The sequence below is a fragment of the Ricinus communis genome, chromosome 7 (assembly GCF_019578655.1).
Source record: "Ricinus communis isolate WT05 ecotype wild-type chromosome 7, ASM1957865v1, whole genome shotgun sequence".
Lineage (NCBI taxonomy): Eukaryota > Viridiplantae > Streptophyta > Magnoliopsida > Malpighiales > Euphorbiaceae > Ricinus > Ricinus communis.
Window position 1 is genome coordinate 13217366 of NC_063262.1, and position 20576 is coordinate 13237941.

Sequence of the window (20576 nt, forward strand, 5' to 3'; positions counted from 1 at the left end):
GTGTCCATAACACGTCCCCGTGTCCAAGACCGTGTCCATGACACGGGCATGTTCTCAGAAGTGGTAAGTCAGCACGTTTTAATTCGCTTAACACGGCCCGATATCCTGACCGTGTTCATGAATACGTCCCCTATTGAAGAACACGGGCGTGTTCCGCACACTGCTTATATATACCACTTCATTCAAAATCTTCGAAAAAGAAAAATTTTTTACTCTCCCCTTAGTTTGGCAATTATCTCCTCTCTTACTCTTTCACTTCTTATTTCTCATTTCGAAGGCTTTGGATATTGCATTTGTCAAGTAAGTACCCTCCAACTTCATTTTTCATTATTTTATTTTGATATTAGTTCGAATTTATATTTTCTTTGTGTTGGAATTTTGTGTTTCAATTTTTTTATTTTTTTTATTTCCTTATTTTATTATTTGGTGTATGCATTTACATTCATGTTTGTGCTTAATTTTCTTTTATTTTCTTTAATATAGTTTATATACTTAACTTGCTCATATTTTCCATTTTTCTTTTCTACCATTATTCACGATTGTAATTAATTCCTTATTTTTCTCTTTATTATTATTGTCGGCCGCTAAACAATACGCTCTATCATAGATAGCCGAGTCTGTTTGTGTCTGTTTTATATTAGCATGTTGGTTTGCCTTGTGATGGATAATGGCGAAGTAAACTCTATATGGATGAATTGCAAATTTAATTGGTTAGCATTGCTCGGCAGTTTTCTTTGCAGGACATTGAGCAGTTTAATTTTATCGAGTTAAATCGTTTGGTTTGTTCATTTTATGCCGTTATGCTGCCAGAATTTTGTTGATCCTTAGTACTAAAAGTTTCCTTTTCAGGTACCATGTCCACCAGACGAGGATCAGGAGTTTACAAGAGGAGGCACCGATGGTTCCTCTTCCTCTCGATCATCGCACCGACTAGTTCAGGCCAAATTAGACCACCGCAGCCATCGATTCCTACTTTTCCAAGGGCAGCCCACCTTTGAGCGGTAGATATCAATCGATGAGGCACAAAGATTTGGGAAAGGGTGTAGGATAGATCACAAGATCGGAGATCGGACTTGCAGTGCGCATCCGATATCTCGAGACGCCCCCATTTCAACATTTCTTTGACATTGTTGAACCAACATATAGGGAGTTGACTGTGGAGTTTGCCAAGACTTTCTTTCTCGCAAAGCCGGTTCGCGGGACTTCCAACAACCGGATGCGATAAGTTCCCGAATAGCAAGGCAGACTTTCACGATGAGTGTATTTGGGGTACACTTAGGCTTGTGGACCGAGGAGGATGCACCGGAGAGGTTTATAGTCAGATACACACGCCTGTGTCATATCCGCAGATGTGGGCCGAGATTTCGATGACACCGAGGATTACAGCGGTCAAGGCGTCTAACCTCGAGGATGCGGTACTTGCATGCATTCACTGGCTAGGACCATCACCGGCGGGGAGATAGTGGTGGTGTAGTTACCCACCGAACTGTTTATACTTTACAAAGATGCACCGGACCACTGGCCGACATGGGGTACTTATTGGCCGGACGTTGCCTTCCGCAACAACTCAAAGAAGGTATTTTTCCGTTTTGGGACTTACATTGGCTAGGAGCTTAGGAGTTTTGGAGGAAGCGATACCACATTTGACAGAGCTGGGGGTGATGGAAACGTTGGGACTTCCCTAGATGGTTAGTATGGGGATGGTGACTCGTAGGCAGGGTCCGCTAGGACCGAGTATAGGACGAGGAATGCTCTCTTGGCGACTCGGGAGAGGAGCGACACCGAGCCCATGGTACACATGATGTCCCACCTTCTTCTGATATTCCGGGGTATTCCTCCAAACCGTCTACTTCAGCTCCTTCTGGGTCTTCTTTAGCTGTTTTAGGAGTCTCCCCAATTGAGTTTAGAGAGCTGTAGCTTAGAGTGCAGAGGTTGGCAGAGGAGCAGCAGCAGCATTTCATTCGACAAGAGGCTTTTCAACAGGGACCTTTACAACACAGTCGAGTTTGAGCGGATGATGGCTCGGTTTGAGAGGCAGAGGGCTATGCTTCAAGCCCCCGATTGAGCAGGGAGGTAGGTTAGAGGCCTCTATGGCCAATGACATGTTCGATGATATTTTGCTACAGACTTTGCACCGCCTCGTCCACGAGCCGGGTTCAGAGCGAGCCATTTTGACATCCCTCTAGCGGATGATCTAGGCCGGCCCTCCCTCTCCGACCGAGCACCCTTCAACGTGCTGACGAGCCTCCTATTGACGCCGCTCCTGTGATCCACCACGGCTCCGCATGTGACACTACTTCCGATCCTCGAGAGCGGCCACTCCTCCACCATGACCGGCCCAAATACTGACATATACACTGTTGATGCACCTCTTTTCACTCCCGGAGCCATAATCAGGCGGTATTAGTTTCTTTTCCTTTTCATTTCATATATTTTGTACACTGAGGACAGTGTGTCCTTCAAGTGTGGGGTGGGTGATATTTATCCCATCTTAGTTATTTGTTTATTCTTTGTGCAATTTTTGTAAAATTTTGAAATTTTTTCACTTTGTTTCCGATGCTCTTACTGTTGACTTGATTTTGAAACTCGTTTATGTCCATGTGATCGGGTAAAACCGATAGTGTTGAGTTTTGCGGAAGAGTGTAAGATAATTAGTTTGAGTTTTGCACTAAGTTGCTTTGGTTTATTTAATTCTGTTTTGATGATTTTTGTTTGGAACCTACTCAAAAGCACACTTGTGAGAAATTGAGCCTATATTGTAAGCATACACTTTATATGCTTGTATTTATTTCTTCTTGAGAGTGCCAAGTACTGTCTTTACTTTTAGAACTTGCTCGGTAATGCTTATGAGAGCCACAAGGAGAGTTTAACACTTTGGTATGATAGAGGCACTTAGGTTTTTCATTCTAGCCAAATAGCCTTCATTCGTTTATTGATTCTGTAGATAACCCCCTCTTTCACCATTTTCTATCATATTTCATTGCCACTTAGTTTTATTCTGCTTTGGGTTATGATTTTGCACATGAGTTGTTTTTATTGGGAATTTTTATGTTGGGACTAGCTTTGGAATCTTGTAGCAGCTTACTTCAATCCAAAAAGAAATTCACTCTATTATGTGAATGTTCTTCCCTTATGAAAAAAAAATAGAAATAGAAGAATAAGAGGGAGAGGTGATGAAAAGAAAGAAAGTAAGTGAGCCAAACATTTGGACTTGATTCCTATTTCCCACCTTGGACTACTGTTCATTGTTTATCCCTTATAATTTTTGTGGCTTATGTGCAGGTCATGTAATTCATTGCAGAACACCATAGGTTTAACTCTGACCAAATTTACCTACCTCTACCTAATCCCCATTACAACCCTTATAAAGACCTCTTGACATGGTTGTTGACTCTCCATAAGTGGTAGGAGTAGGATTTAAGAGGAAGCATATAGTAAGTAAGGCAGTAGTTGATGCATTGAGCAATTAAACACTATCCTTTAAACACTTTGAGTGATTTAGAGTGAATCTGGTGAGGAGTTGGTTCTGAATAATTTTGTTGAGACAGTATTGTGTGAATTATTGGCATCTTGGTTGTGATACTTGAATTGATTGCTTCTTTTCTTTTTGTTTGACTTACACTTGTTAAGGATATGTGCAGGAGCTCTCTAGCTTGTCTGTCAATTTAAGTGTTGTTCCTTAGTAGTTTATTTTCCTTATTTTACTTTTGATTGCTTGAGGACAAGCAATGAGCTAAGTGTAGGGTTATTTGACGTGCGTAAAATACACACATCTAAATGGGGTTTTTAAGATTGATTTTATGGACATTTGGATGTGAATTGGTCTCAACACTCACCTTATACATATGTTTGTGTGCATTAGGTCCAAAAGAGGTCAAAGGATGAAAAAGGAAAGAATTGGAGCATAATTGGACGTCAAAGCTGCCGAAACGAGCTAAGTACGAGCATGAGGAAGCTGAACATGGCCGTGTTGATCTCAACACTGGCCGTGTTCTCAACACGGTCACAAACATGGCCGTGTTACCAACACGGGAACAAACACGGCCGTGTTGGACATTAAAGAAGAAGTAGATTTTAGGGAGCACGGCCACAGAGAGTAACACGACCAGGAACACCATCCCGTGTTGGGAACATGGCCGTGTTGGAGGCGACAGGGGGTATTAATTAAAAGAACGAAAAGAAGAGAAAGAGAGGAGGCTAGGGTTAGAACGTCCCAAAACCCTAATTTTTCTCTCCCTAAGGGTTTTCTGAGCTGAGACCAAGGGAAAAGGAGACTTGGATCAAGGTTTCAATCAGATTTCCTTGAAGGATCGAAGATTGGGCAAGGTTCGTTGATTGATTTTCAAATCGAGCAAGAGGAACAAGAATCGATTCAATTGGAGCAAAAGGATTCAAATGTTTACTCTCATCCAAGGGTGTAATCGGGTTTTCTCTACCTTTGCTTATTGTTGTAATTGAATTCTTGTATATTTTGAGAATGAACATGATTAGCTAGATTGATTAAATCCATTGGGATTTCTTTACTATGTTGGCTTGATATTATAGTGTTGGATTATTTGAGTTGGTTTTGTATTCTTCTTGTTTTCGTGATTAATAAGATTATGCATTATTCATGAGACGTTGTGAATTGTGATGTTTAGATTGCTTTATGAGATTGAGAAATCCGTTTGGCAATTGAAATTTTGAATAGCAAGAACTGGTTAATAATCGCTTAGAGATAAGGATAATTAACTAGCCGGATTAAGAATTAACAAAGCTTAATAGAGGCGGATTAAAGCTTAATGCTAATTTAAGAATCAATCGTTAGGAAGAGATTCCAACTTTAGGTTATTAGGTTTAGGAATTCGGTTATCTCGAGAGAGAAATCGAATTCGGTTAAGAATTCGTCCACGGGTAGCATAATTAGACTCACCGATCCTTTATCTTTTGTTTGATTGCCAACTAGTTTAGATTCCCTTTGGGTTTGTCTTCTTGTCTTGATTATTTCACTTATCAATTACTCCTGCATCTCCCTTAGAACTTAGCTCGTAGTTAATAGTTAGTTTAGAATTTATTCATCATCCATTTTAGGTTAATATAACAAAGAACAAAGGAGTAACTCTGGGCTTTCACTTTCCCGAGGAATACGACCTTGATACTCGCCATTAGTGCTAGACTGCATCGATAGGTACACTGCCTTAGATTGTAGCTAACACGAGTAGCACCCATCAGTGATTAAGATTGATTTTTAATTATTTTGTGCCTTTAGATCCAGGCTTTTTTAGTTTAACATGTTTCTTAAATGATTATTCATGTTGGATTTTGTGAGCACCCATTTTCTAGATCTAAATATCGAGAAAATTACAGAAAACTCGATGATGAAAGTTATTGTTTCTTTTAAGTCTCACGAAGTTGGCGAAGATCAAAATTAGAGTTATAATTAGTTGAGCTAAATATTGTGTTTGGAAGTCAAATTAGGCTAAATTGACTAAAAAAATTAATTTTTAGGGTCAAAATAACAACTGCCCAAATTCGAGGGCTAAATTATAAATTTTCATGAATCTGCCCACCTTTAGAGCCAATCGGCTTAGCACTGGGTGGGTTGGCTCAATGCAATATCGATTGGCTCAACATAGTGCCGGTTGGCTCAAAACTCAATTTTCAAGGTGGTTTCGATGTATTTATATTTTTAAATACCCATAACTATAAAAAAATGACTTTCTAGAAAGGAGTTTATCGATTATTATCTAACTTTTTGTTATTATGATTAAATGGGTACTTATCAGTACTGTCCCAAGTTATTATAAAAACTAGTATTTATCCATCAGACAAAAAGAAATAAAAAAGATTTTGATAAAGCTATTTAATTATCTTTAATTCTTAGAACTATTGATAATTAAATGGAGGGCTTATCTAAGTCCCTATAAATAGAAAAGGAAGCCTTAGGCTTAAGGTGTTGGCAATTAGGCACAGAATGATTGGTAAGATTTTGGCATACGTACTGTGATTTTCAAAAGCAAACACAAAACCTACTAAACACTCTAGATCCATCCCCCATATTTGGATCAACTTCCTCCTATACTCTTGAAAATCAAGGATATGCTCAATACGGTGACAACCTGAGGGTTTCATATCATAACATCATCATATCTCTATCCTTTTTGTGATTTCCTTTTCATGCTTTTTAATTGTTTCAACTATTTGAAACTTGTTAGGAATAACATGAGTGTGTTTCTTTTATGATTAGCATGCTTTGAATTAGGTTTCTTTTGTGCATGAATATGTTTATGTCACATACATGCTTCATGGATTTTGAATATGATAACATCATGTTCCTGGATTTTGGAATTTAATGATCATATGAATAGTTTAATATGCTAGCTTTACCTCCTTTTGATCTTAATTCATGAATATTAGAATGATTAGATTAAGTTTTGCACGATTTGCAAATTAGTTAAATTTCTATAAAACTGTCATGTTTAGGTATTTATTTGCTGTAAGTTGCACTTTATTTCTTTTATGCATTTTTGTCTCAAATCTGGTTATTTTACATGATGTTTTCACGCCTTTTACATATACTAATCATATTCGATGTGTTTTGTGCATGTAAATCAAATTATGGGCGAGGAAAGACCTTAAACCAAGAGAAATCGGCCTAAGCAGGAGCCTAGAGCCGATCGGCTCAGTGCTTGTGCGTTAAGCCAATCTGCTCTTGATGTCATCAATCTGCTATTCGTCACAAATTTTCCTAACTCATGGATTTTTGAGCCCATTTGCTATTTTTGCTAATTTTGACTTGGTTTAGTCATTTTTTTAAGTTTATTAATTGTAGAAAGGATTGTAATAGTTAGTTTTACCGCTTTATTTATCTTGCTTTATTTTTTTGCTTTATTATGTGAATGAAGGGCAAATATGTTATGCTTGATTGAAAATTAAAATTGAACACCTAGACAAAGTCTAAAATTGGGCTTTGCATGTAAGCTATATAGTCTATTAGATTAAATATTGGTAATTTGGGCCTAAATTGGGCCTCAGTATGTAAATGAATAGTCTAGTTAAGTTAAAAATTTGGTAATCAAGACATAATTTGTAATTGGGCTAGACTAAGTGGGCCTCTTTTGCATAACCTATAGTAAAATAGGCTAATAAAATAAATAAGGACTGAGCCTAATTAAAATGGGCTAGACTTAGATGGACCTCATATGCTGTAGTGATTAATTGTAAAGTTATAGTTGTTATGTTTATATAGGATAGCCCGTTAAACAATAAAATTAAAAATAGGAATACACAAATAAGGAAGTTGGCTTCCGAATTCATCTTTAGATGTGGCGAAGCTTCTTTATGGAATCTAGAAATGCCACTCAATTAGCTTATAGGGACTAAAGCACAATTAGGTTGAACAGAGAGTTACCTGGGTGGTGGCTCCCATTCTCCGTGCTAGTCTTTATGACTAGTTAGGATGTTCTTAATTAGGTTGAAAAGCCTTGGGCGCGTGCTCGAAACTACCGCCCACAATGGTCATTCCATTAGGGATAAGAGGAGTTGATTATAGTATATCCTTATTTTCAATTTTATCATTTAAAGGTAAATTCTTACATCACTACACCATTTTCACATATTGTGCACTTTAGTCCCTATAGCCCCGATGGCATCGGTTAATGGTTCTTTAGCTTTATTGAAACCTTAGAATTCTGATATCGGCTAACCATCACGCATAAATAATGAGTAAATTTCCTTCATAAAATGGACCCTTGAGTGGGGAGACGAGCAAAAGAAGAATATCTTTTACTTATGGGAGCCTTTTAACCTAACCCAAGACTTAGCCCATGATAACGACAGTAGAAATCTTCCCTAGGTGCCTAATTGTTTACTATTTGAGATATTTCCCCATATAAGAGGTCAAGCCCACATCTTAAAAGGCCTTGGCCCAAAACATGTGATGAAGCCTTGGGCCCAAAAATATTAGGATCTTGTCTGTTTTAATATGCTTTGAGAGCTACTGGCATGCGCATCGGTACTTATTATCCCCTATTGATAATAAGCCTAGACCTAAAATCCTAGGGAAGAGAGACTCACCTCGAACTGTGTGCGGAAGTAATAAGGTTGGAAGGATGGTTGTACTATACTTTGCCTTTATATTTTCTAACCTTTGTCTTTTTTCATCTCACATACATCATACATACCATACATCTCATGCATCACTTTAACTCATTGTTTTAAAGCTATTATATTATCATTCTTAGTTTGGAAAAGACAAGAAGGGTAAAAGCCCAAGAAGTCCACTACTTCAAAGATGGTCCACGAGCAAGACATTGATGTTATTAAGACTGCAGTCATGGTTGACCTAATGATTATGATCCAAGAGCAACCCCAACAAGCTTTGGCTGAGATTTTGGAAAAATAGACTATCCAAAAGACTATTATTCGGGATGAGGAAACACATGGTGAACACCTCTAGAATTTAGATGACTACAAGCTAGAACAAGCTAAGAAAGAGTCTACTCTTACTACAAAAGTTGTTATGGAATCCGAGATTAATGCATAGTCTAATTAAAAGGCTTGACAATATGCAAAATATATTAAAATATCAAGGTTTAGATTTAACCTTTGATTTTGACAAATGAGTGTTGATGGGAGAAGACAAGTTGCCTCCTAAATTTCACATGCCTGAAATGCAAAAGTTTTATGGAACTTGAGATCCAAAGGTGCACTTAAAGCAATATCCTACTATCATGAGCACTACTCATTTAGCTAGGACCTGAATCATCAAGTTGTCTTTACTTTCATTAGAAAGGATAGCTGTGAACTGGTACTATGGGTTAGAAAGGCCCCTCAAGTCTGATTAGAAAAGTCTTTGTAATGCTTTTGTAAAGCAATATGACTACAATGCTCACCTAGAAATCTCTATAAGGGAATTAGAATCGACAAAACAAAAACCCAATAAGCTTTTTTTTGACTTCTTGACTAGATGGAGATACAAAGCAGGGTTAATGAAGAATAAGCCTTCTGAAAAGGATCAAATTCGAATGATAATTCAAAATATTTTCCCATCTTGGATGGAAAAGCTATAGATGATGAATCCTAAGACTTTTACGAGCTTATATGCAATGGCTTGCAAGTAGAGGAAAATGAAAATATTAGAGCTAGAAGGTACATGGAAAACTACGAAGCTATAGATATTGAAAACCAGCCATCTAAAGATGATGAAACTTTACAAGATTCTTTGACATTAATTATATTTGAATTGATTTATTTAATTTGAACATAGATGATAATCCCTAGTACATTTCTACTGCATATAATATAACTCTTGAAAAGAGAAAAAAGTGATAGAATAGAAAAAAGAAAAAGGAGTTAGTATTTGACAGACAAAATTGAATTCAAAGTAGTAAAGTCATTCATCGCACTAAAGGCAAGAAAATTTAAAGATTAGTGCTCTAACCCTAAAAAATGCAAGACCCATTGGATTTGACTCCAAAAGAAAATTTAGATTGAGCTGGAAAGCTTCCATTTTAAAGAAAGAAGAAATTAAACTAAAAAGAGTTCAAATCTTAAGGAAATAAGTTTACAAGTCAATCTAGACTATTTCAAATACTATTAAAAATAGAAAAATAAATCATGTTGATTAGAAGACTTATACAGGCTAGTCAAGCAAAAGTTAAGGAAATAAAGTGAGAAGAGAAAGAATATTTGACTGAAAAATCTGAATGGACTAGTTGATAACAAGAGTAGTATTATGTGAAATAGAAAACATACTCGTTTGTGCCCTTATTAAATGGACAAAATTTGATTAGAATTTTTATTAAATTTGCACATTAGTTTTTATTACTTGTGCACTACCAAAAGGAGAAAAAGAATAAGAGGAAGAATCTATGAGATCTAAATAGAAGCAAGATCATTTATTTTCAACTTTTGTTCTTGTGTTTCTTGCAGAAAAATCCAAGAATTTGTAGCACTCAAGTATCCATCAGTCTTGACATCATGCTCAATGAATTAAAGAAGTTTTATCTTAGGGGAAGTCTTGAAAATCAGTAGAGTCATCTCCATGTTTGACAGAAAAAGAGTGTGATTAGGGCTGTAAATAAACTAAGCCGCTCGTGAGCTACTTGAAGCTCGACTCGGTAAAAGCTCATTTGAGTTCGTTCGTCAAGATAAACAAGCTGAGTTGGAGCTTCATTTTGGAGCTCAAACTTAGTAGTGTTCGGCTCATTTGAGCTCGCGAGCTAGCTCGTTTAATGAGCTTGCAAGTTGGCTCATTAATAAGCTCGCGAGTTGGCTTATTTATGAGCTCGCGAGTTGGCCCATTTAACGAGCTTGCAAGCTAGTTCGTTAAGGAGCTTGCAAGCTAGCTCGTTAAGAAGCTCGTGAGCTAGCTCGTGTATTAGCTCAATAAATAAATAATATGTTCTAATTGAAAAAGAAAAAGAAATAAATACATCATAATAACTCAACTTTTATTACATTAAAATAACAATATATACCAACAAATTAGGTTTTAATTATAAATATTCAATATGAATAATTTTAGTGTTACTTAAGCAAGTACTAGTTTAATAACATTGTTAATTAAGTTGGCATTTAATTATTATTAATATTTTACCAATTTTTTGTCATAAATTAATTTAAGTAGAATAATAAAATAAAATATATAAAACATTGTAGTTTTGTGTATAATATAATTATACTAAATCAACATAAACGGTGTTGCTTTAGTATAAAACTACGTAGTTCTAGTGTTGAATAAACAAGCATATATTATGTAAATGCTTAAAAATATTACTATAAAACTATGTAGTTTTAGTGTTGAATAAACAAACATATATTTTATAAGTACTTAAAGATATTTAGAAATTATAGTTTATACATTCATAAATTAACGAAGTATGAGTAAATATTTTTACAATATACTTAATGTGAAGCATGTAAATAGAGTAAGAAATTCGTAAATTAACATAAATAGATATTATAGTCTAACTGATAAAGGAAAAGTACTAGAGCAAGAACTATTATAAATTAACATGAGTAAATATTTTTGTAATATGCTTAATTGAAGCTTGTGAAGCTAGGCTTGACTCGTTTACACCCTAAGTCCTTACCGAATTATAAATGGATTTCGAACGAGTTTAAGATAGAATTCTATAGCGTTTGTTGAACTCTTTCTTTTTTTTTTTATCAAAGAACTTGATTTAATTATTTGAGTTTCTGAATTTATATACATATTTTACTTTTGTGTATAATTTATGTATGAGCCGAGCTCAAACTAGGCTCGAACATATTAAATTTCAACGAGCTGAGCTTAAGCTTAGTTAAGTTTTTGCAAGCCGAGCTTGAACATTAAAAAGCTCGGCTTGGCTCTACTTGTTTGCACCCCTAACTGCAAGCACTCCATGTCACATATCTCACATAACCAAATCTGCAAAATAAGGGAAAAAGAAAAGAAAAGAGAAAAAAAAAAGTAAATGCTAAGTTGAAAACTCAAAAGGGCAGCTTAGGCAAAAATAGAGTCTACTAAGTTTAAAATCCGAAAGGGTAGCTTAGGTGATGTGCGTAAAATACATACATCTAAATGGGATTTTTAAGATTAGTTTTATATACATTTGGATGTGAATTGGTCCCAACACTCACCCTATGTGTCTGTTTGTGTGCATTAGGTCCAAAAGAAGTCAAAGTATGATAAAGGGAAGAATTGGAGCATAATTGGACGTCAAAGCTGCCGAAACAAGCTAAGTATGCCCATTAGGAAGGTTAACACGGCCGTGTTGGATTCAATACTGGCCCTGTTCCCAACACGGCTGTGTTGGATTCAATACTGGCCCTGTTCCCAACACGGCCGTGTTGGATGCATCAAACATCAAAGAAAAAAAGAGGTTTTTAGGGAGCACGGCCACAGAGAGTAACACGGGCATTAACACCAGAATATGTTGGGAACACGGGCATCAACACGGCCATGTTCATGGCAGCTGGTCAAATTCATTTAAAAGAAAGAAAAGAGAAAAAGGGAGGCAGCTAGGGTTAGAACGTCCAAAACTCATCTTTTTCTCTGTCTAAGGTTTTCTGAGTTGAAACTAAGGGAAAAGGAGACTTGGATCAAGGTTTCACTTGGATTCTCTTCGAAAATCAAAAATTGGCGAGGATTGTCGATTGGTTTCAATCTGAGTAAGAGGAACAAGAGTCAATCTAAGATTGGGCACGAGGAATTGGAGCTATTTACCCTCATCCAAGGGTGTATTCGGGTTCCTCTACCTTTACTCATTTTTTTGTAATTGAATTCTTATTGGTTGTGATTATGAACATGATTAGCTAAACTTATTAGCCCATTGGGGTTCTTTATCTAAGGATTTTTGTACTTCAATTTTGAATTGAATGTATTGATTGTCAATATTGGTTTGCAATGTAAGTATTTTATTGATTTGTTCTTCATATCTTGTTGAATGATTTTTGAAATTCGAATGATCTTGAGAAAGACATTTAGGTTTGGATTGTCCTTTACAACCTAGAATTGAATTCGCCTAGAGATAGGGTGTTCATTCTACCGGATTGAGAATTAACAACTCTCAATAGTGTTAAATGGTACATAATGCTCATTTGGGTAATTAGAGTTAGGAAGAGATTTCAACCTAATTAATCTAAGTTAAGATGTTAGTGTCCTTGAGAAAGGCATTAATTGTGTAGAGATTTTCCCACGGAAATTGGATTCAATCAATCATTTCTACCTTTAGTTTCCATTCTTTAGAGACAAGAATTCTTAAAGGGTTATTCCTTTACTTGAATTAATCATTCCCTAGTATACATAGTTCGATAACAATTAGAGTAGCTATTAGTTAATTTAGGAATTATTCATTAACGCCATTTTTTTCTATGATTAGATAACAGAGAAGATTGAGTAGATTTAGGTTCACACATTCTTTGGGGAATACGACACTTGGTACTCGCCGTTAGCGATACTCCACTGATGGGTACACTGCCTTAGGTCATAGTCTTGCTGGACTTAGCACACATCAAGTTTTTGGCGCCGTTGCCAGGGAACGGTTTTCTGTGAACTAAATTAAAATTTTAATATTTGTTAGTATAGTCATTTCTCTTTTTGTTTATAATTTGTTTTCTGTGTATAGTTTTGTTCTTATCCTGTTTATTGGTGTTATTGTTCTTTATTGTGCTCAGGTAGTTTATGACCAGGAGCTCTAATCCTAATCTTATAGAGCCTTTACCTGAACCTGAGCGCTCTCTTAGATTGCTAAGGAGGCGTATGCAGGCAGTAGAGGAGGAGATTGAAGTAGAGATTCATGTTCGTGAAACTAGTGAGATGGAGAACCATAATGCAAATGGAGGTAATGGTGAAAGGACCATGTACGAGTTTGCTAGGCCCTCTCTAGCAGGGACGTAAACTGGTATAGTGAGGCCTCCCGTGAAGGCTAATAATTTTAAAATAAAGCCGAATGTAATCCAGATGATCTAGAATACGGTGCAATTTGGAGGATTGGCGAGCGAAGATCCGAACGAGCACATCACCAACTTTTTGGAAATATGTGATACCTTTAAGATTAATGGAACAACTGATGATGCCATACGGTTGAGGCTATTTCCTTTTTCCTTGAGGGATAGAGCGAAAAGATGGCTGCAGTCCTTGCTATCGAAAACGATCACTACCTGGACTTCTTTGGCTGAAAAATTTTTGAATAAGTATTTTCCTCCTACTAAGACTGCTCAAATGTGAAATAACATATCTTCTTTTGTGCAGGGTGAAGGAGAATCGATGTACAAAGCCTGGGAGCGCTTCAAGGACTTGTTAAGGTGTTGCCCACACCATGGTCTTCCTCTCTAGATGCAAGTGCAGACATTCTATAGTGGCATGAATACAGCCACTAGACAAATGGTAGATGCAGCTGTAGGGGGACCTATCAATAGCAAAACACCTGAGCAAGCCCAGGATTTGATAGAAGAGATGGCCACCAACACTTATCAGTGACAAACTCCACGGGCTAGAGGTCCAAAGCCCATTTTATATCGGGTTGAGGTAGATCCTACAGCAGCCTTGGCGGCACAAGTAGAGCTACGTTCCAAAAAGATAGAACAACTTCAGATGCCGGTCTAAGCAGTTCAACCCGGATGTGAATTCTATGGTGGACCGCATTACAGTGCCAATTGTAAAGCGGGAGGTATGTTTGCATCTTCTATGCCTACTAATGTTTCTAACGTTGAGCATGTTGATTATGCAGGTAGGCAGCAGAATGATCCCTAAAGCAATACATACAACCCAGGGTGGAAGAATCATCCTAATTTTGGATGGAGGAATTCCAATAACCAAGGTCCACCAGGATATCAGAGGTTGCATCCGCAGCAACCTATGCATTATGTTCCCCATCAACCAGGAGGTAGTCAAGAGAAGAAACCTAACTTGGAAGAGTTGATGATGAAGTTCATTGCAACTTCAGAGAACAGATTTCAACAAACGGACACTGCCATTCGGAATCAACAAGCTTCAATTCAGAACTTAGAAACTCAAATTGGGCAGTTATCTAGGATGATGGCTGAGAGGCAGCCAGGCACGCTTCCAAGTAACACAGAGTCTAATCCAAGGGAGCATGCCAAAGCAATTACTTTGAGATCAGGTAAGGAACTTCCTAGTCCATTTAAGCCTTTCACTAATGATGATTCTAATGTGCAGATGGATGAGTCGAAAAAGAAAGACAAGCTTGAGGAGAAAGAAAAGGGAGCAGTTGAAGAGAAGGAGGATTTGAAGAAGATCCCCTCGAGGCCATACCAACCTCCCATTCCATATCCTGCAAAACTCAAGCAGGATAAAGTTTATCAGCAATTCGGTAAATTTTTAGATCTTTTTAAACAATTGCGGATTAACTTGCCTTTTGTTAAAGCTATTTCATAGATGCCAAAGTATGCAAAGTTTTTAAAAGAAATTCTAAGCAACAAGAGGTAGTTAGAGGATTTGGGATTGGTGACCTTGAATGCAGAATGCTCAGCAGTGTTTCAAAGCAAGATTCCAGTCAAACGACGCGATCCAAGGAGTTTTACTATACCTTGTTTGATTGGGGATGAATCGAAATTGCTAGCATTAGCTGATTTGGGAGCTAGTATCAATTTGATGCCTAGTTCATTGTCTGAGGAGTTAGGACTAAGCACTTCTAAGCTAACTCCTACTAGGATGAGTATACAACTAGCGATGTAATCAAGTACCGAAAGGGATTATAGAGGATGTGCTAGTTAAAGTTAACAAATTTATATTTCTTGTGGATTTTGTTGTCATGGATATGAATGGTGAGAGTGATGTTCCCATTAATCCTAGGTAGACCAGTTTTAGCTACATCTAAAGCTTTGATAGATGTTAGTAGCGGAAAGCTGGAACTTAGGGTAGATGATGAGAGCATTACATTTGATTTGACTAAATCCTTAAGATACCCATATGAGCATGATGGTATTGTCTGTTCGATTGATTTTATCAATGATATTGTGGAATCTCAATTGCAGGAAATAATGATTGATGATCCTTTGCAAGTGGCAATGCAAGAAAATGAGGATAATTTATCCAATGAACAAGTGTTGGAGCAGCTAGAGCACTTATTAGCTGCTGATGTTAATAATGAAAAGATTGATGGTTTTGTTGATCTTGACAGGTCAGGAGTAAAGAAGTTGAAGCCTTCTTTGGAGGAGCCGTCCGTTCTTAAGCTGAAAGAGTTGCTAGTGCACTTAATGTATGTCTACCTAGATGAAGCAAAGCACTTACCGGTTATTATTTTCGCTCATCTCACACGTGAGGAGAGAGAGATGGTGCTGTGTATTTTGAGAAGGTATGCAAAGGCATTTGCATAAAGACGGCTGACATACCAGGAATAAACCTGAGTTACTGCCTTCATAAGATTTTGATGGAGGAAGAGTTCAAACCGGTGGTGCAGCCACAAAGGCGGTTGAACCCTCATATGAAAGAGGTAGTTAAAAAGGAGGTAATTAAACTTCTTAATGCAGGTTTAATTTGCCCTATTTCTGACAGTGCTTGGATGAGTCCTATGCAGGTGGTTCCTAAGAAAGGGGGCATGATAGTGGTGAAAAACAAAAAGGAGGAGCTGATCCCTACACGAACGGTAACGGGCTTTCGGGTTTACATAGACTATCGACGCTTGAATGACACAACCCGAAAGGACCACTTTCCCCTTCCTTTTATCGATCAAATGCTTGAGAGGCTTTTAGGCCATAAGTATTATTGTTTCCTTGACAGTTTTTCTAGTTATTTTCAGATTCCTATAGCACCAGAAGACCAAGAGAAGACGACATTCACTTGTCCTTATGGCACTTTTGCCTATAGGAGGATATTGTTTGGCTTGTGTAATGCGCCTGCGACCTTTCAGCAGTGTATGATGGCCATTTTCCATGACATGATAGAGGAGTCGATGGAGGTCTTCATGGATGACTTCTCTATATTCGGTAACTCTTTTTCCCATTGTTTGTAAAATTTGGAAAGGATGTTAGCTAGGTGTATTGAAGCTAACCTTGTGTTGAATTGGGAAAAATGTCATTTTATGGTCCAAGAGGGTATAGTCTTAGGACATAAAGTGTCACATGCAGGGTTGGAAGTAGATAGAGCTAAAGTGGAAGTTATAAGTAAACTACCTCCCCCTACTTCGGTTAGGGCTGTTAGAAGTTTCTTAGGGCATGCAGGGTTCTATAAAAGGTTCATTAAGGACTTTTCTAAGATTGCTAGGCCTTTAACTCAATTGCTAGTAAAAGATATACCTTTTGAATTTGATGATGATTGTTTAAGAGCTTTTGAGTTATTAAAGGAAAAACTAACCACGGCTCCCATCATGGTTTCTCCTGATTGGGAGCTGCCCTTTGAGCTTATATGCGATGCTAGTGATTTTGCAGTTGGAGCTGTTTTAGGCCAGCGTAAGGAGAAGAAATTCCAGCCTATTTACTACGCTAGCAAGACGCTTACGGATGCCCAAGAACACTATACAACCACAGAGAAGGAGCTCCTAGCTGTCGTGTTCGCTTTTGACAAATTCCATTCCTACTTTGTGCTGTCAAAGACAATTGTTTACATGGATCATTCTGCTTTAAGGTATTTATTTTCAAAGCATGATTCTAAGCCAAGATTGATTTGTTGGGTTCTTCTATTACAGGAATTTGACTTGGAAATTAAGGACAAACAAGGAGCTGAAAATCTTGTAGTAGACCATCTTTCTCAATTAGAGAACCCGCACTTGGAGGAGCTTTGATGCTTTATGGGCATTTAGGATTGCCTAAAGGACTTCTACAGGGTTCACTCCCTTTAGGCTTGTGTATGGAAAAGGTTGTCATTTACCTATGGAGCTAGAACATAAAGCATTATGGGCACTTAAATCGTTTAACTTTGATTTGGATAGCGCAGGTAGACAAAGGCAGTGGCAAATAAATGAGCTAGAGGAGTGGCGTCAACAAGCCTATGAAAATTCAACAATCTACAAGGCGAAGACCAAACAATGGCATGACAAGCGATTGAAAAATTTGAAGGAGTTTAACGTAGGAGATAGTGTGTTGTTATTTAACTCTCATCTCCGTTTATTTACAGGGAAGCTGAAGAGTCGTTGGTCGGGGCCATTTACAATGATGCAAGTCTTCCCTTATAGTGCAGTTGAAGTGCATCATCCAGAAAAAGGAAATTTCAAGGTTAATGGGCAGAGGTTGAAGCATTACCTTGGAGGGTCACTGGATGTGGAGGAGCGTATGAATTGGGCGCTCCATTTCTGATTCAAAGAAAAGAATAAAGTCCAGCTTATGACTTTAAAGAAGCTTGTTTCTTTTAGTTTCATTTTAATTCTTTAGTTTTCATTTTTTTTCTTTCCATTTTGGGTATTAATTTTTGTTTGAATTATGTGAACTTAGGTGATTAGGTTTTACAGTTGCTTTTTGCTCCTGTATGTGACAATACTTCCGACCCTTAGAGAGCAGCCACTCCTCCACCACCAGACCAATACCGACATACCCGATGATGCACCTCTTTCACCGGAGCTATAGTCGTATGTATTATTTCTTTTTCCTTTTGCATTTCTTATATTTTGTACACTGAGGGCAGTGTGTCCTTCAAGTGTAGGGTGGTGATATTAATATACACTTGCTTTCATGTTTTATTATTTTGTATATGAAATTCAGATCCTTTTCTAGTGTATATATCACATTTCAATTATTCCATCTCAGTTATTTGTTTATTCTTTGTGCAATTTTTTGTAAAAAATTTGAAAATTTTTCACTTTGTTTCGATACTTTTACTGTTGACTTGCTTTTGGAAATCCTGTTTTATGTCCATGTGATCGGGTAAAACCAATAGTGTTGAGTCTTGCGGAAGAATGTAAGATAATTAGTTTGAGTTTTGTACTAAGTTGCTTTGGTTTATCTAATTCTGTTTTGATGATTTTTGTTTGGAACCTACTTAAAAGCACACTTGTGAGAAATTGAGCCTAAATTGTAAGCATACACTTTATATGCTTGTATTTATTTCTTGTTGAGAGTGCCAATTACTGTCTTTACTTTTAGAACTTGCTCGATAATGCTTATGAGGGCCACAAGGAGAGTTTAACACTTTGGTATGATAGAGGCACTTAGGTTTTTCATTCTAGCCAAATAGCCTTCATTCGTTTATTGATTCTGTAGATAACCCCCTCTTTCACCATTTTTTTTATCATATTTCATTGCCACTTAGTTTTATTCTGCTTTGGGTTATGATTCTGCACATGAGTTGTTTTTATTGGGAATATTTGTCTTAGGAATAGCGTTGGAATCTTGTAGTAGCTTACTTCAATCCAAAAGAACATGTTCTTCCCTTATGAAAAAGAAAAAAAGAAGACGAAAAAAAAGAAAGAAGAAGAAAAAATATAATAAGAAGAATAAGAGGGAAGGATGATGAAAAGAAAGAAAGTAAGTAAGCTAATTGTTTAATTGCTTCTCGGAGTTTACATTTTGACTTGATTCCTATTTCCCACCTTGGACTACTGTCCATTGTTTACCCCTTGTGATCATTGTGGCTTCTGTGCAGGTCATGTATTTAATTGCAGAACACCATAGGTTCAACTCTAACCAAATTTACCTACCTCTACCTAATCCTCATTACAACCTTTATAAAGACCTTTTGACATGGTTGTTGATTCTCCATAAGTGGTAGGAATAGGATTTAAGAGCAAGCATATAGTAAGTAAGGCAGTAGTTGATGCATTGAGCGATGAAACACTACCCTTTAAACACTTTGAGTGATTTAGAGTGAATCTGGTGAGGAGTTGGTTCTCAATAATTTTGTTGAGACAGTGTTTTGAGAATTATTGGCATCTTGGTTGTGATACTTGAATTGATTGCTTCGTTTCTTTTTGTTTGATTTACGCTTGTTAAGGATATGTGCAGGAGCTCCCTAGCTTGTCCGTCAATTCAAGTGTTGTTCCTTAGTGGTTTATTTTCCTTATTTTACTTTTGATTGCCTCAGGACAAGCAATGAGCTAAGTGTGGGGTTATTTGATGTACGTAAAATACATACATCTAAATGGGGTTTTTAAGATTGATTTTATGTACATTTGGATGTGAATTGGTCCCAACACTCACCCTATGTGTCTGTTTGTGTGCATTAGGTCCAAAAGAAGTAAAAGTATGATAAAGGGAAGAATTGGAGCATAATTGGACGTCAAAGCTGCCGAAACAAGCTAAGTATGCCCATGAGGAAGGTTAACACGGCCGTGTTGGATTCAACACTGGCCCTGTTCCCAACACGGCCGTGTTGGATGCATCAAACATCAAAGAAAAAAAGAAGTTTTTAGGGAGCACGGCCACATAGAGTAACACAGGCATTAACACCAGAACGTGTTGGAAACACGGGCATCAACGTGGCCATGTTCATGGCAGCTGGTCAAATTCATTTAAAAAGAAAAAAAAAGAGAAAAAGGGAGGCAGCTAGGGTTAGAACATGCAAAACTCATCTTTTTCTCTGTCTAAGGGTTTTCTGAGTTGAAACTAAGGGAAAAGGAGACTTGGATCAAGGTTTCACTTGGATTCTCTTCGAAGATCAAAGATTGGCGAGGATTGTCGATTGGTTTCAATCTGAGTAAGAGGAACAAGAATCGATCCAAGATTGGGCACGAGGAATTGGAGCTATTTACTCTCATCCAAGGGTGTATTCGGGTTCCTCTACCTTTACTCATTTTTTTGTAATTGAATTCTTGTTGGTTGTGATTATGAACATGATTAGCTAAACTTATTAACCCATTGGGGTTCTTTATCTAGGGATTTTTGTACTTCAATTTTGAATTGAATGTATTGATTGTCAATATTGGTTTGCAATGGAAGTATTTTATTAATTTGTTCTTCATATCTTGTTGAATGATTTTTGAAATTTGAATGATCTTGAGAAAGACATTTAGGTTTGGATTGTCCTTTGCAACCTAGAGTTGAATTCGCCTAGAGATAGGGTGTTCGTTCTACCGGATTGAGAATTAACAACTCTCAATAGTGTTAAATGGTACATAATGCTAATTTGGGTAATTAGAGTTAGGAAGAGATTTCAACCTAATTAATCTAAGTTAAGATGTTAGTGTCCTTGAGAAAGGCATTAATTGTGTAGAGATTTTCCC

The 20576-nt window shown here is 37.1% G+C and overlaps 1 protein-coding gene and 1 non-coding gene across 2 annotated transcripts; one reads left to right on the forward strand and one right to left on the reverse strand.

The window, feature by feature from the left end:
• Window positions 1–13685: 13685 nt before the first annotated feature.
• LOC112534386 lies at window positions 13686–13791 on the reverse strand. The gene has a single exon (XR_003078675.1). It is a non-coding gene; the product is annotated as a small nucleolar RNA R71 (small nucleolar RNA).
• Window positions 13792–17295: 3504 nt separating this feature from the next.
• On the forward strand, window positions 17296–17718 carry LOC125370631. Its single transcript, XM_048376922.1, has one exon. The coding sequence runs from the start codon at window positions 17296–17298 to the stop codon at window positions 17716–17718; it is 423 nt and encodes a 140-aa protein (XP_048232879.1).
• Window positions 17719–20576: the final 2858 nt, after the last annotated feature.

Excerpts from the sequence above, each read along its gene's own strand:
- LOC125370631 (XM_048376922.1), top strand. The coding sequence starts at position 17,296 with ATGGAGCTAGAACATAAAGCATTATGGGCACTTAAATCGTTTAACTTT.